A 26,089-nucleotide genomic window follows, 5' to 3' on the forward strand; every position below is an offset into this window, starting at 1 on the left:
TACTGCTTAATAAACATTCCAAACATGAGTTGGCTGACTGAACCAGTGTTCTGGTCAAATTTTTGAAGCTTCTTAAATTATTTACTGCTAACTTAGTGTCACTAAATATATGAAATTTCCGGCCAACATCAGTGATAAGTTGAAGATTTATGCCCTGATCGCTGCACCTCCGAGATGGGAAACGCATGTACTATCAATATTTCTATGTACAAGCCTTTTTTTTTCACCCTCAGCAGATATTTCTGTTTTATCCTCATCTGACTGTGGAAGGTTTTGTGATATCCACAGATTTACACAGACAGGAACTTGTGTATTCTATGTGGTGGCTCACAGCCCATGTTCCTGCAGTCTGACATTCTGCCTTCTGGGAGGAATTCACATTACATTTATATAGTATTTCTGTCATTTAGCCAATTGCTCTAACAGAGACTCACAAGTACAACAGAATGGGATTAAACCCTGTTATAGGAGTAGTGAAATACACTGCTTTTTAAATGCTTTCTCATACATCTTGTGTTAACAACCTATGCATTCATGGAGCCACTGTGAGGGAGTCTTATTCTTCAATTAGATATTTGGCTATCTTTGGCTTGACTTAATTGGCCATTAAAAATGTCATTTTCGACCGCAGCTCATCACTGAAGTGGTTTTGACAGGTAGCTGCCCTGTCTCCAGTCTCCCCTTCTATGGTTAAGAGCATAGCTTCCTGTCCCTCCATGACAACCAGATCCCAGTGACCCCCATCTTCTCCCAAGTCACCAAGCAATCAGTGTCCTATTCGTTGCAAGCATGTCCACACGAGAACCAGCTCTTATCTGTTTATTAGGAGTCTGCCGCTCGCACACAATTGCCATAAAAGAATCAGCCTCCTCCTCTGCCTCCTTTATCACAGGAATGTCAATAGCTCTTTGAAGCAAAAGCTCTGTTTTTGAAATTGCATTATTATCTGACCACTCAAGACGCTTCTTTTCTATTTAACTTATTCTTGCAGCGATTGTGTGAATGTCAAGTGGAGAGCAGTTTAATAAAACATGGTAGGTGTCATTATGCCATTAGCTTCAAGATAAAGCTCATATTAAATGAGAGCTAACAAACGTCAGCTGACTAATACGGTTTAATAAGTGTAAACAGCGTCAGACCCATCGCCTAAATCAAACAGGCTGCCGATAGACAGAATGGCTCGGAGGAGACTGTTCCCCCTGACTTCCCGCATGATGAGTGGACCATGCGGTAATGAACCGCAGGGTATTACGCTCTGCTGCTTTGTTTTCCTCGCAGTGTGAAACATCAGCTCTCTCAGACAATCCTCGCACACCTTCAACTCTCCTCCCTCACTACAGAAGATTTTGCTGAAAACAGATTCCTCTCATTTGGAAGTGATTGTGTGCACCGTCTGTGTCCTGAAATACCCTGTTCTTGTTTCCACTGATATTTCTGTCTCACTAACAGTGTATTTCTTAGTGTAAGGGCCTCAAGAGCAGAAACACTAAAGGAAATATGGGTTTCTAAGAATCGTAGTGCGTTTACAAGTTTTATCTCCTTAAAGGATGAGACTAGCATTATTCTGTTTTTCTCAATTATTTACATGGAAAGATCAAAACTCAAGTAAAGCCAAGGTCAGACTACACAATATGAGCCCAATAATGACCCAACCTGACAAACTTGGAGAATTAAAATGAGGCTGATTTGTGATAGTGGGCAATATAAATAAAAATTGACTCGAAATGAGCGTCAGGTGCGACGATAGCTAATTTTATCTTGTGTAGTGTGTCATAGAGGAAGACTAGCATTTCTAAACAGCTGCTACACTGCATTTTCATATGTCGGCCTGTAGGCAAATCGAAAAATGGAATGATGTCAGCGAACCATTTGAATATCACCCTCCGGTCAGGAGCATTACAGTATACCAAATTAATCACAAGTGCGACATCAGAGTCGCCTTCCGCACACATACTGTATGCGCTGACTGGAAAAAGAAAAAACAGAGCCGAGGGTCACTTTCATTCATACAAGTCTGCTTATATATGTAAACATAATTAAGTCATTTCTACTGCAGTGGTTCCCAACCTTTTTCCTTAAGTAAACTGACCACCTCTGACTAAGTGACATATTTTATGGATATTACATATTACATTCAATGCATTACATTAACAGGAGAGAACAACTGATAAACAATAGAAGTTTGTGTAAAACAAGTGATTTGGATGAATCTTAAGTAGAATATTTCCTGTGAATATGATCATGTCAGAGATAAGTTTTCCTGGTGATTTTAGGAACTTTTTGTGCAATTATCTGTATGTTCAGGTCTTCACTGTGCTCTTAATGTAAGTTTATATCATCAAAAATAAATCTTTATTTAAAATATAACAAGTTTAGTTTTTTTCACAGAAATCAAAGAAATGCAACTTTTTTAGTTGTATATAGTTTTCTTGCACCCCTTAAAATCAAGAAGGCTGTGCAACCCCTTGTGAAGCTTTGGCAACCCCTAGTGGGGGCTGGGATCCCCAGGTTGGGAACCAGTGATTTATTGTATGTACAAGAGACATGTCATGTATTCCAGAAATAATTTATGACTATGATCACAAATATGACACAGTCAGCATCTTCAGACAGACGGAAATATCATGTAGTGTGATCCTGGCATTAGTTGTTCCCTCAACCCTTTTTCTACCATATCTGTGGCACTACTAAATCTTTAAAAACAGGTCACAAATATGTAGTTACTGTTTTTAAAAAAAGTTTTCAGAAAATGTTAATCGTGAATTTATTAGGGACTACTTATTACTTTTGCTTCAGATTCATAAATATTTGCTGCTCTAGTAAGTATTTAAGGAAACGGGACAGATTGTGGGGATCAAAATAAACTACAGTGCCCATGTTCATCATAATGAAGGAAAATGTTTTTGGACAACAATGGAGATCTGTGGCACTGTAGACTTGGCAACACAGGCAATGCTTGTAGGATAAATTTATTGTTGGTTTTTGGCTTTTCATGGGATTTGCAAATGCTTAAAAGAATGAAGAATATCACCAGTCTTATCTGACTTGTAACTTTGCTTTCCTAACCCTTTGCATTTCAGTCAGTGTTGCAAAATATTACTGTGAAGTCAAGCAGTACAGATTTTAAATTATAATTTAACTTTACGGATGCAAAATGTTTAGCTGTAATGCAGGGCATTATCATGGGATTTGTAGTAAATGGGCTAAACATGCAAAACCACTGGTGTAGTCCTTTTAAGAGACTGGGGCAGGCCAGCACTGGTTCATTTCATTGATCAAACCATTGATTTTCCAGTTAAGGAAGAGTCTTTCTAAACACGGGGCCACCCTCGGGTCCTTCAATGCAGGAAAGTTTCTTTTATTGTCTGTAACTCGTGTAGCTGTTGTACAGTTAATGAACATCACTATATCTCTGGTTTGTGTGGTGTTTTTTTCAGGAACCCCCGGTGGTTTTGCTTCTTCACACTTTATCAGATAATGAGGGAGATTGGAGTATCCTTCCTTTGCTGCCGTAGTAAGTATTGCTGAGCTGTCAGGATTCAATAAGCATGTGATAAACCAAAGAATTACGTGAATGTCAGAAACATTTTGTCTTCCTACAGTTGAGATTTTGGAGGTTGTATTTCGTTTTTGAGGACATTTTATTTGTCACGTTTTAATTATACAGATTGTTTAGAGCTCATACTAACACAATAACTGTGATTGATTGCTGCACATTATGATAAATGCCTTCCTAATGTGTCTAACTGTAACAATTAGCCTATTAATGCAGTTATCCATTGGTCTGAACAGCACGACAATGATATCAGCCACAGTCGTCTGCATGATTGGACCTTATCAAAAATCCGGTGTGTTCAATAATTGTTTTTGGGGAGATGGGAAATCACATCCGAATATGTTTTCTACTTCCACCATTAAGATTGAGGAACTATATCACCAAAAAACACCGCAAATTATTACATAGCCGTCCTCCCTAAAAGAAGTCTGTGTGCTTGTGATGGTTTTTATCTTTCTGCCCTCTAGGGAAAACTGTGGCTGCCTTGATCTGACTGGGTCAGGAGCCTCAGTTAGATAGTTCCTCAGACTGGACTAAAATAAAAAGAAAACAGTTGTTTTTTTTAACAGATCTTTTCTGTGTATAGCAATGTTCCATTTATTTATATTTTATTATTTAACTCAAGTTTTAATGATATTACTGTTTTTGTGTGTGTGTGTCCTCAGCATATCGTACTCCTTCGGGAAAAACTCATCCTGGATTGTATTTCTTGAGGAGGAAACAAATGTGAAGATGACTAAGCTTGTTCAAGTCCTTGCAAAATTTGACAAGAATAAAGTAAGTATATAATATTCTCTCTAAACCACCATCACTCTCTGTCTGTCATTGTTGCTCTGTCTCGCTTTGTCAAATTCATCAGCGAGACCAAACCTCCTGTTGGGAGCTCTAGTTGATCATCGCGTCAATTAAGAGATGCGGTATCAGGTTGGCTCCAGCTCCTCTGCAGCTGTAACCTGTCAGACATGTCACTCCAGTCTCTGCTGTAGACCTAATTTAAGGCCTGTCTCTCCACTCATGAAATTGTTTTTCTTGTATATGGGTCGGTGGGGTAGGTCGGATATAAATATTAGATAACTGCTGCAGTCAGAAAATCATACATTGGGGTTGTAATGAAAAGATTTTTTTCTTAATCAAGCTTGGCAAAATAGCTTTCTCCATCAATAATTTGTTCATTTATGAAACTTTAAAATAATGCCAATAACAGGAGTATTTTTATAGTTCTTTTTTTTGTTGTTGTTGCTGTTTGTACTTGACAACAAGTTTGATCTGGCTTTCAAGTGAAACAGAGCCAAAAATGATGTTAATTACTCTTTGATGTAAAATTTACAGGAAAAAAGGCATGCAGACGTTTCCTTTGGTCTGTCTCAGAAAAACTGCACGACAATTAATGGAAACCTTTTTTATTCATCTTGGACTATTTAGACTGTGCATTCAATTCCAAGTCAGAAATGGAATTCATTATTGTGTGACTATAAACGACCTTATCCTGAGGAGGAGGAGACAATGGATACATCACCTTATGATTGGATTCATTACAACACGCCCTAAGGCAAAGACTTCTCGCTCAGGTGTTACAGTGAAATGTGGTCAGCCTCGTGTTGTGATAAGCAAGACAAAATTAGTTTTCATTCAGAATATTTCAAGGACTGCAGGCTCTGTACAGAAACTAGCTGCCACTTTCTAATTAACTTCCACCAATTAGATGCTGAGACACTAAAGCATTAGATACAGTGAAACTTGTGACACATGTTGATTTATTGGCAGATAGAACTCTTAAAAGGTAAGGAATGTAAGCTAGTTAATACAAACATGTACACAAAATATTAGAAACAACCTTAGTGTTAGTATAACACAGTACAATTTAACAGCGCCATAAAGTGCAGCCTCTATAATGACCGTAAATCAGCACCACTCTTAAACAGTTTCAACAAAAACTGAACTCCAACGTTTAAGAAGGCAGGATATATAGCAGGACTGTTGTATTAGAGTGTTGTTTTTTCTTACTTTATTAGATACATGTATCTAATAAAGTACCTAATAAAGTAAGAAAAAACATGTCAGTGCTGCTGAATTGAAATGATTTGTCAGCAGAATGAACTCATGTAACCTCATAATCGGAGTCCCTCTTCTTAAACATCCAATTCCCACAAATTCAACAACCCATAATGGCACAGTTTGAGACACAAAGTTAATTACTATTACAGTGCTAATAATGTTAAGTAGAAATATCAAAAGAACTTCATTTTCTATTCTTGCACAAAATCTATAAATTCAAGCACTTTCCAATGACCCATTTTATGGATTTAATTATTAATTTATTATTAATTATTTGGATTAAGATTTCTTTTTTACTGTAATTCACAAAAAAGGATTTTAAGGACCTGTGGGAACCATGTTACACATGCATTTAAAGAAAAAATAGACTTGTTTGCTTTCTAGCTGAGAGTAAGATGAAAAGATCCAATTAAACAAGGAACACATTATCCCTCTTAAACAGTAAATAGTTGTTTTTACACTTTGTTTTTGGGTATGGGTTAAACCAACAAGATATTCATGTTAATTAGTAAGCTTTACAGGTGCTGGTACTAAGCCAAGCTAACCAGCTGTTACCTATAACGTTATATTTACCATTCACAACATGAAAGTGGTTTCAGTCTTCTTATCTTAGCGAATAATAGTATTTCCCAAAATTGAACTATTCCTCTAAACTTCACGTACTTTAACTGTTGGCAGATCTAAATGTAAGATCATTTTTACTCCAGATATGTCAAGAATTAGGATGAGAGCCTTTTTGGCTACAATAACTTTGAACTCTGTTCTATCAAGAAATCTCATTATTTTCCCAGCTGGTGACAAACTTAGTCACAGGAAAGCATTTCAAAAGATTTTCTGCCAAATGCAGTGTCAAAACTCCCAAATTAGGCCAGATGCCCAAATGTGTCTTTTTCTAAAAGTTCACAGTAATATGTTAATTGTAAAAGAAATAACATCTTGAAGTAAAGAGAAGTAGCCTGCACTCATGCTGACATTTTTTTCATCTGTCAGGAGTGGTTTCTTGGTAAGCCCCTCCATGATGAGGAGTCAACCATTATCCATCACTACGCCTTTGCAGAGAACCCCTCCGTCTTTAAATATCCAGACTTTGCTGCTGCTTGGGCCTTAAGCATCCCTCTTGTAGTCCGGTGAGTATGTGCAGTGAATTTGCCTGTAAAACTGAGTTGTAAGTTCATGTCACTATACTGCTCCCTATTTTCGGGAGGTTATGTTTCGTACTTATTGCATAGTTCAACAAAAAAATCTGTGATTTCTTATTTTAGGCTTGCAAACAAAGTGAGAGATGAGCCATTAAAATCTGACTTCACCATTGACCTGAAGCATGAGGTAAGATAACATGCAAGTCAGACAGTTACCTTGAGACCTGTTTTGTTTGGAAAGTAATGATGAGGCTCCTGGTTTTCAGCCATTTCCTAACAATTTTCTTGTTTGTCACACTCAAGCCAATGTCGACCTACTATACATTATTTGCACAAAAAGAGCAAGGCATGAAATCAATCTAACCTTGAAGTGAAATCTCATTACTTTGGAGAATTGTCATGGCGCAGCATTGAGGTTCTTATTTTTATCACTGAAATTCAGTCAGGGAAGCATCTAGGGATTTTTGTTGAGTAAATACGGCATCAGACTTATCAGCCTCAGTATGGAAAAGGTGGTTCAGTTAGAGATGGCATGAGTTCAGTCCTAGAGATTCAATTATAATACTGTATATTCTTTGTATGTAAAAAAAAAACATTACATTTTCAAATAGGATTAAGGAATTTTAAGTTGTTTTAAAATGATCATACTTTGTATTTTTGCAGATTATTGGGCCACAATGCACATCACTTACATGTAGATATAACCTCATGCAAGGGCTTGTATGGAAAAGTACAGACAGACATTGCATGAATTCTCAACGTCAATCCAGTTCACTGTCAGTAGATTAGCTCCAGGCTGTAAGTCAGTAAAACATCATACTTTACAATTTCTGTAGATTCTTTGAGACAGTTGCCAATATTGAGACAGCATTGATTGCACTCTCCTCATCACGTATTCCTTCACTGTAATGTCTGGATCTTCCCCTGGAGAATGGTTAAACTAAACCTAGGTTTTCTCTTCTTCAGAAAGAGGTACAGCAAGACTCACCAGCTCTCAATTTCTCCCTCTCCGTCGCCCCCTTTAATTCTTTTATTCATCATCCTAAATATTAAATATGCTCACTGGAGTTTTGTTGTGAGAACAAAATTGTTGTATTTACTATAAAAGAAGACAGAAGTTTATGATAAAACATTCATGTCTGAAAGAATGCATCTTGTGTTCAGCTCGTAAACTTGAAAAGATCAATCTGTTATTGCAGGTTGCCTTGTATATCTGGGACAATGGGAACGGTCCACATCTCACTGCTGTTCCTGAGCTGTGCACTGAGCCGGAGGACTCTTCTCAGCCCCTCAACCACTGTGCCACCATTCTGAGCAGCAAGCCTCCCCTGTGTGTGAGTATCTACTCCGCAGCCTCAATTTGATTGTCTTTTGAGAAATGGTATGGAGACAAAATTACAACAACATAAAACAGAAGGTGCTTGACTGTGAGCTATTGGCAGTTCTGTGATGATCTACGATATTCAGCCTTCAGCCTTCGTCCCACAGCCGCATAAAAGCAGCACCCAGTGCAGCACAACCTTGGACGTTATTGCCATTGTACATCATTCAGTAGAATATTGTGCATTAACCTGAAAGGACAGTCTTGGGTTTGTTTTGCTAAATTTAATTTAGTCATTTGCCAAGAAAGAAATACGCCTGCGTTGCTAAGCAACACCCTTTTGCGTCCTCTCAGCATCTAGTTACATCTGACAGTTTTTTCTGACTTATTTTTGATATTCATCTAAAGGTGTTCAAACTAATCTCCAACACTGACCGAGTGTCAAACAATACTAATATTAAAAGTAATTTAAAAAAGTTTTTGGCTCATACTTTTCCGCCAGATGTATCCTTTCATCATATCTGGACCAAGGAAATCGAAATTCACATGCAAATTCATGTTGTCCACAGCTGGTGACTAACCCACTCTCATTTTTTCTCTCCTTTCTCGTCTTTATCTGTTCTGTTAGCCATCTTACACACATGCTCATCAGAATTTTGGGATGGGCTTTAAAGTAAAACATAAGTACCTAATGGATATTTGTTGCTTTTGAATAAGCTGGCTGTGTGCTTTTTGTAGTTACAGAAAATGTGTCGCACAAGTAGAAGAAATTTGGTTAATTGAGAGGAGTAACACCACTCAAGGGAGGCTTGAGGCTTGAAAATGATATTGATTTTCAGTAAGCGATCTCATTTGTAGATTCATATTTACGAGATTGTATGTGCAAGACAGAAATATCCACGAAGTTAACAGTTTCTTACAATAATCCTATCAGACATAATTGCCACGATCTTAAGGTTGTGCTTGATGTTGCATTGTATGTGAGTGGGAGTCAGTGAGTGGGTGTGGCTTAGGAAAAAAAAAACATTATGATTGGGTCACAAAGTAAGGTCAGTACTTTCCATGTAGGAAAAACAGCTTTAGTTTAATCTTAATTACAATTTTTTTTTTTTACTGCTACAGTATGTTATTTTTCTATCTATGCTAAAACATTCTTAGTGTTATGTTTGCTCTAAGTGAAAGAAGTTTGGTTTGTGAAATCAGAAGGGTCAGCCAACCCTTAGCCAGCAGTTGTTGACCCAGCATACACACTAAAACAATCAATAATGTTGGTATGTTGGGATAAGGCTGCATGGATGTGTACGTGACTGTTGAGAGTGTGAGTTGAATTAAATTTGGGAAGCCAGAACTGCAGCTGAAAGTGTCCCAGTTCTGAGTTTTCTTCTCTCCCCTCTTTGTTTTGACAGAAAAAAAACCATTTTCATTTGTGATTTGAATCACATACTGCCTGTGCATATGTGGTCTAGAGTCTGCTCCATGTTTGTCGCAGTCTGGACTGTCAGATTTATATTCATGTGGCTTTTACCGCCCTCTTGATGGAAATCATTATCCTCATAAAACTGCATTCATTTGACCAAAAAAAAAAGGACAATGGCTGGAGCAGCCAGCAGAGGAACATGAAGGTCACAGGTTTAATAAGTATTCAGGGAGAAGTTTCCATTCAGACACAACAAGAGGAGACGTATCGCAATCGGCCAGTGGTCAGTTGCAAGACAAACTGCCAAGTGGGACCACAGCAGCACTTGGCTGCATTGTCAACAAAGAATCAAAAGCCTCAAGAGGCAGATTCAAGGAGGCGAAGGAGGATGATCAACAAAGTGGCTGCAGCAGCAAAAACATGTCCTTTTTATTTTAGGAAATAAAGTTATCCTGTTATTACTCCTCTTTGTATGCCAGACATTTGAGGACAGAGGCTTTTTCAAATTTCTGTCAGATATGAGTAATTTTTTTAGATGAGTAAGACAGATAAAAAAAAGAGACAATAAGTTCTGAGGAGGAAACTAAAGGTGAGCAGTAAAGCCCATAATAAATATTCTCGGGTGAACAAAAACTGAGTGCACTCAGTCTTGTAATGTTATGATGAGGTTTTGCCTGAATGTCTGCTCTAAAAACACACTGTTCACTACCTGCTTAGCACCAATTAGCACACTGTCAACACAGTGGAGCATGTAGCAGCTAAAAAGCCTGATATTTTCCTCAGGAGTTGGTAGAGACCAAAAATTGGACTTAGATTCATCAGGTGGAAACAGAAACATGATTCCTAATGATGTTGCTCTGTAACAGCTGGATATGTAAATTAGCGACTGTTTGCTAACAAGTTCACCATGTCACAGCTTGTTCTCGCTGCCCCCAAGTGGCCTAAAAAAAATCAGTTACTGCATGTTAAAACAATTAAGCGAAAATGAATAAAAGAATGTAAATAATCATTCCCTGCAGCCTAATTTGTACATTATTGTTTGAATTTTCAGCTTTTGGTTTCTGCATGATGCTCAGGCTCGATCGTAGCATAAGATATTGTTATTGTACCACATCCTGTCTATACATGTTCTTGGATAAAGGATGGTTTGTGCAGCAGCTGATGACATTTTAATGTGGCATACATTTTAATGCATTCTGTCTGTTGGTGAGTTAGTGAATCTTTTTGTGTGAGCACAAGAAAAAAAAATAATTTTGGCCTCTTCCATATCGGACTGAATGTGCTAATAAATGGCACAGAGATGTTCCATTTTTTCCACGTTATTATCTCACTCTTTCATTCAATTTATCATCTTTCCCAGTCTCACTTGTTGCTCGTCTTTTTATTTCCAAGGCTTTTATATGTTCACCTAATGCAGTCCTGAAATTTTTACATTTGCTGCAGTGTTATCAGCCGCTGTATGTCGTTAGTTTCCAAAGGAGAGCCAAAGACAACCAGAGGGCCAAATGACCTCAGACCATTAGCAGAAATATCCAATTCTAATTTCACTTTGAAGATAACAACTCCCACTGATCACTTTGACACTTAATATCGCCTGAAAAACTAAAGTTCAGCTATTTGGCCGAATATAATGTAGATTCTGTTTTAATTTGATGTGATTTATGCTGTATTTTCATGCAGGCATTTCTTTGATTCATTTCTCCTATTTTCATCAAAGGGGGAGCCTGTAAATAAAGAAGATATATTTGTTGCCGTGAAAACGTGTAGGAAGTTTCACAGTGAAAGAGGTGAGTCACACTCCCACTCTTACAGAATCTACCAAAGATGCACAATTTTCCTTTAAGTGGCAAATGCTTTTGTCCTGTTGTTTTCTCGGAATGGATTTGTTTTACCTTTGACGTGTGAGACTGTATACGAGCTTCGCCTGATTATCATGATAAAGGATTTCACTAAATTATTCCACCATCATGTCTGACAGGATTTAATAGAATTAAGGCGAGAAAAAAAAGGTACCTTGAAGTATTTAATTGCGTACCCCCCTTGATGCTGGAAATGTACCATCATCCAACAATCCTGCAGATGTTAAGAAATCACTTACTGATGTTTAGCCCTTTATTTGCAAGCTCTGTCTGACATTAAGCCATCTACAGTAAATCTGCTTCTCTTTTAACGTGATGAAAATGTAGCAGGTTCAGTCAGTAGATCAAATTGCAGATTCATTTCAGAGGGATCAAACAAATTGTACACCACTCAAAGAGTATTGCTCAAAAGTAATTCCACTAATTACCTTAATTACCATTTCCTCTGCCAAGCTGCCATTATTGGTTTCAGATATAGACAAGTTGAAAATGAATATTAGATTTATATATTAAAGGTTAGCTTAGATCAATAAACAATAGACATGAAAGAGCCTTAGATTTAATTTACAATGTCTCAAAGCTTTTTAATCTTTATCTGTAGTGATTATCAAGTGCGAAAACAATGAAATGGACATACAAAATACACAGTTGATAATAAAATAGGGTGAAGAATCAAATGGATGGATGCAGTGTTTTTCTTTTCTTTTTCCTTTCAAAAACAACCCACACATACTATACTTTCCTCCAAATACTCACAAACTGAAAAAACAAACACAAAAAAAGCACACAAATTTAAAGCAACATTCATCTTTTGTGTAGGTTGAGATGTTTTGTTTTCAAAGTATTTAACTAAATCTATTGATTGTCTACTGCAGTAAAGCAGGAAATCAACATCTGACCTGCATGCTGCATTTAGGATGTTTTGTAGATGTTTTATATAATTTGAATGTGCTGATGTGAAGTTGCTGTGTGATATTTAGAGCTTAATTGTACAGGCTGTTCTTCAGTTCAGTTCCAGGAGCCTTTAGAGGCCAGCCAGCCTTATTTTTATTTTTATTTTCTTCTTTTTTCAGCGTTAAATATGCCACTCTGATTTACTTTTCTTGATTTATGAGAGTTGAACACAGCCCCGAGGTGTTGTTGCAGATCTTTGGGTATTCTGTGTGTCTCAGCCCCTTGTACACTCTCGCCTCGACAGCCCAGAAACTCATCACAAAACCTCCAGATCTCATCAGTCAGATCACATTTAAGTCTATAGGAAAACTCTGATGATAAGAATTAGGTCAATGAGCGATATGTGCTGCATGTTCTAATAGCTTAGCTGCAACACACTGTGTATAGATAGAAAATATACATAGAGATACAGTAATCCGATAACCTACACGACTTCAAGGGACAAAGGACAAAAAGTCAAAAGGCCGCAGGTCCCAGTGTGTTACAGTGTTTGTAGCAAAAACTGACAAAAGTTAAAAGTTACAGTGTTTATTTTCTAGAGGAGTCAAATCCTGGGACAAATATCCCAAAATTAATAGTTGAGAAGAAAAGTTTTGTGATATTTATTTGGTAAAACCATTTCCTCAAATGAAAGAAGATTTGTACTCTCCGAACTATATCTCCATACAGTACATATCATCAGCATGTAATACCTTGTTATGATATTTTCTGCATATTTTCAAGTCAAACTAGAGAGAAACATCAGAGAAACCATGTATTGCAATAAATATGAAATAAACATTTGCTCAGGGACCGAGTCTAACCAGAGGTCTGCTTGTTGTGAAACTCAGTAAACACTGTCTTGATTTTTCTTACCTTTGCTCTAGTTCCAGTGATAAAGAAGACTTGGGAAAAGGATGCCTTATTTTTAGAGTACTACAGTGACCATGCCGATCCTTCAATCCCAACCATTAATATAGGAGTACCAAATACTGAAAGAGGTAAGTGCATGTTTTGCAGCCTAAACTGCTTCAGCCTCTGTCGCTCCAACAGATACAGTTTCTGACCTTGGGCAATGGTGCAGGGCCAGCTGCACATACAGAGGTACATGAAAAATAAAAGGGCAAATGAAAGTTGAAATATCTACAAGCTAACACCTGCTGAAGGGGATGTAAGTATGTCAGTAATTCAAACCTGATATTGCAAGATAATTGAAACTAAAGAGCAGTTCTGTCTGCAGGGAATGACAACTTTTTATATCTTAAAGTGTGTTTACCTCACAAAATAGACACAATTGTAAGACTAGGTATTTGTTATCCAATCTCTTGTGTAAATAGCAGATTTTAGTCAATTATGCTGGGATTCTTTAGTTAATCCTGCTTCTTTTATATATTTTCTCAGTATAATTCTGAGGTGATAAATGTGTCTGTGCCTTCTGTTTGTTCTTGAATTTAAGGATCTTCTGTCTGACTGAGAGCTAAAAACTGCACATTTACTCACCAGAAAGCCGGCCAACATCTGATTTCCACAGACTGTAGGACTGTCAGTATTTAATAACTGAAATATTTTCTCCAGATATTTGTTTTTAATCTGACATTAGTTCATTTTATCACTTGTATAGTTGTTGTTTTTTAACACTTCAACCTTTTGAACTTTGCTAGACTTACTGTGTGGTCCATCTTTACAGACTCTTATAGCAGAGCCAAGTGTTGTTTAAAAGGCTTGGCGAAAGTTAGGTAAGAGGATCGATACAACTCTTACATGGACTTGGACCTTTCTAGTCTTCTGACTACACTACATGTCAGACTTACTCATTCTCAAACAGTCACACACCGATGGCACAGCCTTCAGGGGCAATTTGGAGTTCAGATGTTGGCCAAGGACACTTTGACATGCAGACTAGAGGGAGCCAAGAATCAAAGCATCGATCTTATGATTAGTGGACGACCAGTCAGTCGAGCAGTCAGTTAGCATAGTATAATGGCTGGAAACAAGGGGGAACAGCTCGCCTGGCCTGTGCAAAGGTAACAGAATCTGCCTCTAAAGCTCACTGGTTTAATGTGGTGGGGAATGTGCTACACAATTTCTTGGCCAGGAGCTGTGACTTCCTGAAGTCTTGTCATCACCATTTGGTTTCCAGGCAACCAGCGGAGACTCCAGGAAGTCACTTTTCCTGGCCAAGAAATTGTCCAGCACATAACCTCCCCTTAACATGTCATTTTTACGCTTCAGTTTTTGTACAAGGTCCCCGATTTTATCAAATACATTAGAATTGGAGATATCAGGAAATACGATCAATATTAAGATTTCTCGTAATGGTACGGACATATGTGTTGAACAATCAGATACAGAACATGTTTTATATAGTAAAGAAACACTTACACAAAATAAGGTGAACTCAAGAATAAAATCAAGATCAGAGGTAAACAACCACTGTTCATCTGCATTAAGATACTGCACCTGGTAACAAAGCCCAAAGGTGGCTACCACTAGATGCGCCTGGCATGACTGACTGGGAGGAGACCCTGAGGCAGTTCATGCAGGCATCTCTGTGACAAGGCAAAGCAAATGTGAAAACCTGCTTTAAACCTCATTCTTATGATTCGGGAAGGAAAACACATCCCACAGCTGGTCTGAGAGCCTGATGATCTCTCAGGAGAAGCTTTAACCCAGCAACATCCTCCAGCTTCTCCTGTGGGAAAAACTGGAAATGCATAATGTATGATAATCAGAAACAAGTACAAGAACATGTACATAGAGTGTAAGACCGCTCACAGCAACCCAGGGTAGTTTGTAAAGACAGCAGTAGCTCTCTGCTTCATCACCCTCCCGGTTGCCTGAGGCAGAGGCCATTTTGGCGTGAATTATTTTACAGTCTGATGGCTGGTGGCATAAAATGGTACCTAAGACCTCTCACCTTAATGGGATGATGCATAGGCTAGCAAGTTTCAGCCCACTGTCGGAGGGGTGAGGGTTGTTGTTCCAAAGAGTCTGGTTTAGTCTCCAGCCTCCCCTCAGTTACTGCCTCCAGGCAGCTTAGTTCAGACGTCTCATACAACCTCTTTTATTGAGGCAGTGAAGGATGCAAACTGCCACCGGCTACTTGGTGGATCATGTGAACTAGTCTGTTGCAGAGCTGAGACTCGTCAAGAATAAAAGTCAACATTATCTCGTCAAGTTACTCTGTTATCAGTCCAGTTTGTTATTGATATGCAACCCCTGTACTTGAGGGCCGCCTCATCTCCACCTCCTCGTTGTGGATAGTGACAGGTCTCAGCGGCTTCTCGCTCTGTTACAAATCCACTACCAGCTCCTTTGCCTTCCTGACACTGAACTACAGATAGTTCTTGCGCCAACTGTCAACCCTCTCAGGTATCGGGTGTACTGAGTCCATGCTGCAATCATTGTATTGGATCTTTTTTGTCAGTATATTATATAATAATAACAGGAAGTATCCTCAAGGAAAGATATTTTTGCAAATCTAATAGAAAGTTTGATAAGATTTAAGAAAGTTTGATCAGATTTAGGGAGGTTTGATCTTTCTAAATTTGTGTCTAACCCCAGCTGCTCCAATTCAATTTCAAACTGATTCAAACCTGTACTGTACGTCACTCACAATGTAGGAAAAAAACTTCCTTGATGTCACATGCAGAATGATGTTATCCCTGTCAGCTAACCTCATGATGACAGAATCAGGAGTGATGGAGGAGTTTTATACTGCGTCTAGATTTTGTTCATCTGCAAAGAGCTGGGAAATACATCCGCTGCTGCTTGTTATTATCCTTCTCGTGTTGGTAAAAAAATCCCAGCAGAAAATGCCTATCCGTGTGTAGATTACAACAACCAGTATATCCTGGCCTCACTGATGCATTTCGTAAAAATAGAGCTATGACTGCAGAATCAGTCTAAAGTTGGAGGTCAGATATGTGAATAATAAAATGGAAGGTGATGGTACAGTCCCTCAGGCCACCACAGTTCCACTTTGCAGCTTATAATTCATCGCTAATGCGCAATCGTTTGACTGAAATCAGCCTACTTTTTGAAAACGCTAAATAGGTATTGATTTTTATTAAACATGTCACTTCTTGACTGTACCATACAGTGAATGACTGCTTATGGTTAACTGTAAGTGGAAAATCTTCATATTGTGCAGGGATGGTTTTAAAAGAGTTGAATTGAATTTACACCTAATAGAGCCCCTTGGCTCTAAACTCTGGCTGCTTTATTGTTTTGTTCAGGCTGACTGCATTGTGACTGCACATATGACAGGCACAGCATAGAACCACTGGAGTCCAGTATATCATGGCTGTCTGAAGCCTAAAACCTGACCATACATGCAGCTGTAAAAAAAAACATATTATAACCTTCACATTGTAATAGGGCTGCAACTATTATTTTCACTATCACTAAATCTGCTGAGTATTTTCAAAATGTTTCAATTATTCTTTTGGTCTTTGGCATGTCATAAAGTACTTTTTTTTTTTTTTTTAATCTGTTAATAGTTTTTTCCACAGTCCAAATATGTTAAGAATGTTTACGATTAACTGACTTATTGTTGCAGCTCTAGTAGGTAGTAAGTAAAAAGACTAATTGCAGCGCTAAGTGTTGTTCGTCGAGGATGTATTCTGACCTAAAGATCCGTTAAATAGTTATCATTCCTTCTAAGCAGAGCAACGTTAATATTCCAGATTTCTGTCATGTTAGTCTCCCTCTGTACCACAAGTACTGGGGTCAGGGCAAGAGATGATGTGTGCTCCCATTCACAGTTTGCATACTGCCAACCTGACAGGCTGGCAGCTGGTTATGCCATGACAGAAAAAAAAATTCAAGTTGAAGTGTCTGGCTTCTCAAACCTGCTCATTTGCATAACTCGACACATTCCCTAACTCAGGGTACCGGGAGCCGGTGTCACTTACTTGCGAGTTTGATGTCTTACTCCAGAAAAATCCATTGCTCTGCTCCTCTCAACCAATAAATGATGTTAGTATTTGAAGCCAGTGTTGGATAAGTCTTTCTCATTGATCATTTAGGAGAAAGTGTCTCCCTTTCTTTAATTTTGCCTTGCACTGCATACCAGTTTTTTTACTTTTGGGAGACAACAATTGAGTGTAGGAACTTTGGCAGCAATCCACAGTCCATCATCAAGGCAGGAGGATTTTCTCTAGTTTGGTAAGCGGCCAAATACTGAAGCTACTCTCAGTTTAGTAACTATGCATACTGTCAATCAAACTGAGGACTCATAATGCCACTTACATACAGTAGATTGGATTTTTTCTTTTTTTTTACTGTGGTTTGAGTCTGATGTCTATATATAGCATCATAAAATAAAATTTGTATAATACTGTAGCTTTTAACAGAAATACATATTAGAGTTAGTCACACAGGGACATACAGTAAAGCCACAGCCCATTGCGTTTATCAGATAAACATGCACTGAAATTATATAAATGAAAAATAAAGCCGTTTATCTGTTTCTCATACCAAATATCCACATGATACCAGACATATGGAAGCCCTATATATTCCATTCAATAATAAATAATAAAAAATATATTCAATCCATTTTCACAGTCCAATCTAAATTGTTTTCTTCACATGAGAACATATGAAAAAGGTTTTGCCCGGATAATCTTTCTAAATTCCTTGAAGCTTAAATATGACTATGATTCATCAAAGTGCTCTAAACACAAGGTACTTGTGTGTTAGCACATTATGTAACATTGCCATGTCTTTCTTTTGGCTAGGAATGTATTTTAATCAGCGCTAAGAGAAACAAACATGGAAGAAAATTAATGCTTTTAGTCATATTTGGTAGTGGTGCAACTCAGCCTCTTGTGGCTGGAATGATTATTAAAAAAAATTAAAAAAATGAAAAGGTCCAGTGTGCAGGATTTTAGTAGTATCTATCGGTGAAGCTGCAGATTGCAAACAAACAGAATATAGCCTTCCAAGCATGGAGGAGAAATTACAGTGCCTGCGAATAATGTGAAAGGCCCTAGAGCCAGTGTTTGGTTTGTCCGTTCTCGGTTACTGTAGAAACATGCCAGACTCCTTGGAAGAGGACCCAGACCCTCTGTAGATAGAAACGGCTCATTCTAAGGCAAAGTGAAACACAACAATTCTTATTTTCAGATGATTATACACTATTGAACAAAATGAATATTATATTGCATTTCTACCAATCGATCTCCCTTAATGTTTCAAACTCAACCTTTAAATCACAAACACAGGAGAGAAAATTATTTAGACCATCATCAGACTTTAGTTTTTTCTCACTTGCCTCTCAGGGACATACATTATTTCTTTCTTTTTGTTCTACTCTTTCTGTTGCTCTTCCAGGACTTCAAGGTTTATCTTAATGATTGCTGAGAGAAACCTTGGAGTTCATAAAGAGGCATCAATATGTCAGGAACCTTTAGTGACCTTCATTATTCTTTATTTTTTCACCTTCCACCGACTTCATTGATCCTATTGACTTGCCTATTTTTTGAGAGCCAAGTCTTAAAACTATATCACTAATGTATGTTTGTAAAAGTTCAGAACGTCAAGCCAACAATCCATTTTAAGCAATATGGGATGTGTGAAAAAAATCACCATACAAATTAGACATATTGACAGACAGAAACAGACAGACAGACAGATTCTTGACCCCGCTTAAACGTATATTTTAAAAATGGAAAAATAAACTCCACAGTCTGAGGTTAAAAGTTTTAAATGTGAGGAGAAGGGTGATGCAACACCTTGAAATGTGAAAATAAATACTTAAACTATGCACGGTCAAGTGTGTTGTAATTTCAGACTGTGTTGGAGAACAAAGACCTGATGCTTCTGAGGCCAGAGAGGACTTAATGATAAATACTGCATGAGACATGGACATGGAAACCTCCTCCAACTAGAAATAAAATTACCAGGCTTGTCTGAAGACCTGCCTCTAAAAGTGCGTTTTTGGATTTTATTCCTGTCAGCAGTTCAAGGTGTCCTTACTTATTCTATATTCAGATACCAGCAAAAAAAAAACACCTTGGGTGCCTTATAAATAAAACAGTAGAGCCTCACTATTCTTTGTGATGCTTGCCACCAGGGATTTCTCAGCTCTCAGCCCTGATGGTGTGCAGATATTTGGATTCTGATGGGTATATTTCTTTGGGTTCCTTGTATTTGTTCTGTACCACCACATCACGCTTTTTGTTTTCAGGAGTTGGCAGAACATTTTGTTACGTCTGGCAGCCATGTCAAACTTGCCAGAGTAAAAGTTTGATCTTCCTCGCCCATCATGCCAAACATACCTTATTATTTGTTTGAGATGTCAGAACATATACAACAGCTTTCTTTCGGCTCACAAAGCTCCAGAGGACATGTCCTGGCATTGAAAGTATTTTCTTTATTGCTGTACAATACAAATCTAAAAATGGCGGCAAAAACATTTTTGCCTCTCAAATCTAAGGTTGTCTGTTTGATCACTGTGGTGGCTGATGTGTCCGCCTGCAGTCACCTGTGCTTTTGAGGTGTCCTTGAACAGCATGCTGAACCGCCACTTGTTGACACATTGTACCTTATGATACATACAGCTGTCAAGTTAATGCTGAAATATAAAGGAAAGTTGCACATGTACTGCACCTTATGTTAGGTATTAGTTGTAGGGTTTGGGCACAATAGTCTCACTCATTCTTATGGCCTCCTCAAAGGCTCCTATCAAGAGAGTTAAAGTGTAATTAATAAATGGCTTGTCCTGATTGATTTCATATGGGTAATATAAAACACTATTGGCCACATCTAATGATTCTTTATCATATCAGTTAAGGCACATTGCCCAGGCTGGATTTCCACAGGAGCTATTCATGCTAAAAAAATAATTCACTTATTCTTCTAAATGGAGCTGTGGCATCTGACTTAAAACGGAGGGCTTATAGTCAGCATACAATGTTGTTGTAGTCACTACTTGTGATTGTTGGTTAGCCTGCCGCCTTTTAAATCCTTTAGCAATACCATAATACATGACTGTAATGTTGTTTTTTTCTGAAAGAGCTGTTATTCACGCAGTTGTGTATGTGTATGTGTATGTATGCAGGCGTCGTGTCTGCATGTAAATACCTGCTTATGCTGAGTGTGTTTTTCTTTCTGTAACAAGGTCATTTGTCTTTTAAACCAGAATACAGCACATGGTCAATATGTGATTAAGTCGTACAGGCCAGTCTATTGATACCATGTCTCTCTTTGCAGGCCACTGCGGGAAAACCTTCGCAATCCTTCAAAGATTTCTAAGCAGCTCTGTCCCAAACACCAAGTGGCTCATTGTTGTGGACGATGACACACTTATCAGGTATATATTTCATGATCTGGAAATGGGTTTTTCAACTGGGATACAATGTCAATTTTTTTTAAATGCCATGCTATTTCATTTTTCAAGTTTGACAGACATTTATTCAGAAATTTTTAAATAGATTCTGTCTCGCAGCCATGAAAAGTTTTGAACAGTGAAAGAGAGAAACGATTGGAATAAATTCATTTTGGGAAAATGAGTTTCAGAGATATTACCGTCTTGTCGAACATCTAAAAAGCTCAGTACATAAATTCAAGTCCAGCTGGCTGCATTTTATATCTGTCAGGTTGCCCCTTCATGTGGAAGCCTCTGGATGTGTAATAGTGCCTGAGGGAGAGCAGTTATTTCATCTGCTATGCGTGTATGATGATGATGATGAGGGTGTGATGAGTTTGATCTGTGCTTTCTGCAGCATCCCCAGACTGCAAGTCTTGCTGAGCTGTTATAACCCTTCTGAACCAGTGTGTCTAGGAGAGAGGTACGGCTACGGCCTGAGCCAAGGCGGCTACAGCTACATCACAGGAGGTGGAGGGTGAGTTTAACAGCTCAGATGCTCAGGGAAGAACGATGAAAGATACAGACGCAGCAGTGGGACTATAAAACCTGTAATGGAAAACCTGTAATCTGTAATTTACAGATAAACCGTTTCAAGACGGTTTAAAAGTGTGTTGCTCCCTTAAGGGATGTTTTGGTTTGCAGACTGCATTACAGTGAAAATACTTAATAAAAATATGGAATAAATCACCTCAAAATACAGTAAACAGATGATCATCAGTTGATAAGACAAGACAGGTAGTCAATGCTTCATAATTACATGTATCATAAAAACTGCTGGTTCCTTCTAGAAGACACATAGCATAAAAATAATCTGCAAAATCCCTATTTTAAAGTCTTCTTATTGTATGCAAGTAAAAGTGGGCAAAAAGCACAAGTTATATGTCAGCTGTCGGTGCTGGAGGAAAGTTGTACTATGGATAAATCTTGAGCTGTGAGTGAGCTATGTGAGAAACTCTATTTAGGGACACTTCAGTTGCTGTGACACTTTACAGCACTGCAACTGCCAGTTTTCTAAAAAGTGATATCTCCTAAAAACTGTTTTGAGCTTAAGATTTGTTTTTTCATGTGTAATTGCCTCTCTTTTCAAAGAGATGTCACACCATTGTTGTGCAGAGCCGATTCAGAGAAAACCACATCTCCCTCTCAGCCTGATTTGCAGTGTCACTCCCTACTATGTCACACCCTCACGATAAAATAAGCACGATGAACCAGACGATGATGGCTGAAAGACATGCGTGTTATTTTCTGTTGATGTCTAACATCGGCTTCGAAAATCTAGCGCAGTACATCGGCTGTGTTATTCTTCTATTTTGTATTGTTGTATTGTTGTGTTTTGTATCTTTGTTTCTGATGTCTTCCTCTGTGTTGCTGCAGCATGGTATTCAGCAGGGAGGCTGTGGTCCGACTGCTTGACAGCGGCTGCAAGTGCTACAGCAATGACGCGCCGGATGACATGGTGCTGGGAATGTGCCTCAATGCTCTTGGACTTCCTGTCACACACAGTCCACTCTTTCACCAGGTTGTATTCACACTCTCACAATACGTTCTTTATGTATCTCTCCATGTATAGGTTTGTTTTTTATTTATGAAATAGCATCCATATATGTTCTCACTCAAATATAGTGGGAATTAGATTTCCTGGCTAGGTGAAAAACCATAATCTGAAATCTCTTCAGCATCTGTTCAGTTCTACAGCAGGGGGGATTTTGCAGTGAGATGAATGTAAACAGTGTAAATAACATCAGATTTCATCACAGGTTTTATAAACTCATCATCCAGAGATAGAAAGATACTTCTATGTTATTGGTAGTCAATATCTAATATTTAAAAACCCTGCCCACCCACAGAGGTGTTTTCAGTTTATCTGTCTTATTAGACCTCTGCTTATGCCGCATTTAAATCATATCTTAGATTCCAGAGAGTCTGAGTTGCAGATATCAGGAATCTCTGACAGCCACAATATCTCCCATTTGGAAAAAAAGACCTACAGAAGAAAAAATGACTGCAAAACTGGCACTTCTGCTGACATTTTGTAAATGCAACATCATGTCAACAGGAGCATATTCATGTCATATAGGATGGACGATAAAGATTCCCATGGTTATAACTTACTACTGTGCAACTCAAGATGGTTGCAGAATTGGTTTTATGAAGGTAAAAAATACAGTAAATGGCATTACAGCGTTATATAAATTAAATATGGGTTTGGATGCATTTGAACAGGCACCCATATTTGTTAACCTCTTCAGGCCATATTCTTAAGTCACATGTAACTGAGCTTTCAGATTGTAAGTGTACCTTGATGATGTGAACGATATTCACAAATCATAAACTGGTACTCTGAATGTGGCATTATATGTCGGTTGAAGGTGGATGAGCTATGCTGGGAATTATTTTTTATTTTTTATTATTTGCCTTAGTTAAAAAGGTACACTAATAAATAAGGTATGATACGATATACTTTATTGTCCACATATAGCTTCCTGCCTCCAAATTAAAAAAACAACATGCATGAAAAAGCACATACTGTACCAAATCACAACCACAAACTACTCATATTGCATATTACGTAATATATTGATTGATCCTAAATTTTGTCTCACTTTGTCAAACAATCAGCAAATAAGATAAATTAAATGTTACAACTTAATAATTCAGTTACAGATCATTTCTAAAAACATTGTGTCGGTTGTTTTCGGTATGCAGTTTCTGTTTCAACATAAACTTACACTTTCAAGCCTTCACTCTTGTTCTCTGCAGCACTTGCGCGCAGCCTCTTGTGACTGCTTCCAAATATAAATTACTGTACTTAATCTTACCTTTCAGGCACGCCCAGAGGACTATGCTAGAGACTTCCTAGCTCACCAGGTGCCCATCTCTTTCCATAAACACTGGAACATCGACCCGGTTGCCGTTTTCAACAAATGGCTTAAGGATGACCTGGTGGCAAAAGCTTCAGATGGACTTGATAAGAGCGCCAAGACAGAGTTATAATAATTTTAAGCACACAGCTAGCCTGTATGAATATGTATGTATGTATGTATGTATGTATGTATGTATGTACGGACAGCGTGTGTGTTTATGTGTGTTTGTGTGTTTGTGTGTGGGTATTATGGAGTCATGGAACTGAAATATTGTCCTTCACAGATGTAAATGTTTTTGTATTGTTGATGTTATTAAGAGGGACCATGCAAGCGTGTGTCCATGACTTAATATGTGAGTGTTTTTCATGACTGAGTTGCATGTTGAGGTTATTTTCAAAAATATGGATGTAACATGTGTATATTTATATCATATGAATAATCTAAACCTTACAGAGGAGAATCTTCCTCTTTGTGAGATACTGTTACTTCACTAATGCTGTACAATGTGCTCTATTTTGACATAAAAGTATAAATATTTGAGATTGTTTTGCTTTTCTGTTTCATTGGAGGCCTATTAATGGGATTTACTTTGATTCAGTAATGTATAAATTATGAGGTTGTTAAAGGTTGTAAAGGGCTAAATTACAGTATGAACGCAGAGTGTTTGTTGTAGCTAAATAGCAGCATTAAAGCTTACTACTTGACTACTTGCCTGCTGAAGGTTTGTAATTGCTCCCAAAATGTACCCAATATGAAGGGTCCAACAGCTGTTCATGCAGATAAACTTCCTACATTTACTTTAATCTCACCTAAACACCCTCATCATTGCATTTTTGGCCAGAACTATCTGTTTTTCACGGATCACTATGACCTCAGTCACAGGAAGAAAAAATGAGCATAATTTCATGGGCATACTTTTCTTGTAAAACATTAGCTGATATGATATATACCTGAGGTATGAGGTAGAAATGGGTTTTATCAACACCAATACCCATTTTTCATTTTCACACAAAATTAACTGTCTCAGATAATTAATTGGCAGACTCAATGATTTGCTGACCATTATTAAAGGTCTTTCAATGACCCTGAGCCTCGGTAGAAGAATGAAACCTTTCTCCTGGCTGTTTGCCATTTTGAAAAATTAATTTGGAACCGTAATACTTCAGTCTCAAAGAAACTGAAAGTGACTGCTGCCTCATAATGGTCGCCAAAGCTTTAGAAAACCTGAGGATTATGAAAAGGCTTGATATTAATTATACTAAACTAATTAAGATTTGAAATGTTAATAAAGGAAAAACTCATTTCCAGTCTGTTAAAAGCACACTGTAATACAGAAAATGTCCTTCTACTCACAGATTATGTCAGTATTGTGGTGCTAAATTTATACTGTCCTTATAGCACACTAGGCCGGCTGAAGTTCATGAAAAGTCTATTAGCCTCAGGCATTTGAAGCAGTGCAATAAGTCAAGTAGACATCTCTTAACACACCTATGAATTGTAACCTATTTGGAGGAAACAAGTTAAATTCCTAGTGGGACTCACCCACACATGGAGTGATGAGTGTTGGTAAGACAGTGCTTTGCACTGAGGGAAATCCTCTGCGTAATTCAAAGTAGGTCCACACAACATGCTTGCTCCTTCAATATTTCTAGCATGTCAGCAGCAACATCCCAGTGGGGCTGGACTATGTCTGGTGTTGAATTTTATTCTTTAATCCTTGTCCAAAACAGTGAAAGGATGGAAGGTGAGTGTATATAATGTGTTTCCCCCCCCCAAAAAAACCTTCTCATGCTCAGCTAAGAGTCTGTAGCAAGGATTTAATAAATACTGAGGTTATGCACTCCACCCCATCAGAAAGAAAACTGACAAGAAGTTAAAAGAGATTTTATTTATTAGGTGAACTGCTTGATTATATTATCTGTGGATTTTATTTCCCTAGATAAAGGTCTATATTTTGTTTCAGAGCCTCTGGGCACTGCTAGGTATACAACTTTGAAGGTGAGGTTCTGAATTCTTTATTTGTGATTTATTTTGTTGGCCTAAATATATGGAATTGTTTTTTAAACAAAAAAACACCATGTATAACTTTGAACTGTAGACTCCCTTGCAGAGAAATTCTAATTCTCACATAACTTCAGTGTCCTCAATGATAAGAGCTCTGCAGAGACATCCAAACCTTACTTAAAACATCAGCTGTACCGCTGTGAATATTGCTTTGATGATCATTTAAATTTGATGGGTTTTTTGCATCATGTGCTTCAAAAAACATCATAGATTACCTAATTACAGTCATTTGTGCCACAATATTGCTCTGTGGACAGTTTCAGTTTTCACAAATATAATTCAATTTAATTTGCTTTATTGGCATGAGTATAACAAAGACAATATTGTCAAAGCGTTAGGAAATTAAAGAGTAAAGAGACATTTCCTCACTTACTTCTAGCTTTTATATACGGTTTTAGTTTTGTTTTTGTTTGTAGCTCCTGAGGTTTCTGCCTCTACTCTAATAAAATAGATGTGAATGTAATTTTATGGAGAAAAAAACACTCAAAATCTCTCTTCAGTGTC

General features: G+C 37.8%; 1 protein-coding gene across 1 annotated transcript in view; it reads left to right on the plus strand.

Moving 5' to 3' along the window:
* b3glcta (beta 3-glucosyltransferase a) overlaps positions 1-24,212 on the plus strand; it is a 58,731-nt gene extending 34,519 nt beyond the window's left edge. The window contains exons 5-15 of the mRNA XM_035680209.1: positions 3,438-3,514; positions 4,222-4,333; positions 6,602-6,738; positions 6,874-6,937; positions 7,950-8,084; positions 11,206-11,275; positions 13,168-13,281; positions 20,501-20,600; positions 21,013-21,132; positions 22,032-22,176; positions 23,484-24,212. Coding sequence (XP_035536102.1) covers positions 3,438-3,514; positions 4,222-4,333; positions 6,602-6,738; positions 6,874-6,937; positions 7,950-8,084; positions 11,206-11,275; positions 13,168-13,281; positions 20,501-20,600; positions 21,013-21,132; positions 22,032-22,176; positions 23,484-23,651 — 1,242 coding nt within the window. The 3' untranslated portion in view covers positions 23,652-24,212. The remainder of the gene's footprint in view (positions 1-3,437; positions 3,515-4,221; positions 4,334-6,601; positions 6,739-6,873; positions 6,938-7,949; positions 8,085-11,205; positions 11,276-13,167; positions 13,282-20,500; positions 20,601-21,012; positions 21,133-22,031; positions 22,177-23,483) is intronic.
* The last annotated feature ends 1,877 nt before the right edge of the window (positions 24,213-26,089 follow it).

The sequence above is a fragment of the Morone saxatilis genome, unplaced genomic scaffold, assembly GCF_004916995.1.
Source record: "Morone saxatilis isolate NCDOM2014 unplaced genomic scaffold, NCSU_SB_2.0 Contig8, whole genome shotgun sequence".
Lineage (NCBI taxonomy): Eukaryota > Metazoa > Chordata > Actinopteri > Moronidae > Morone > Morone saxatilis.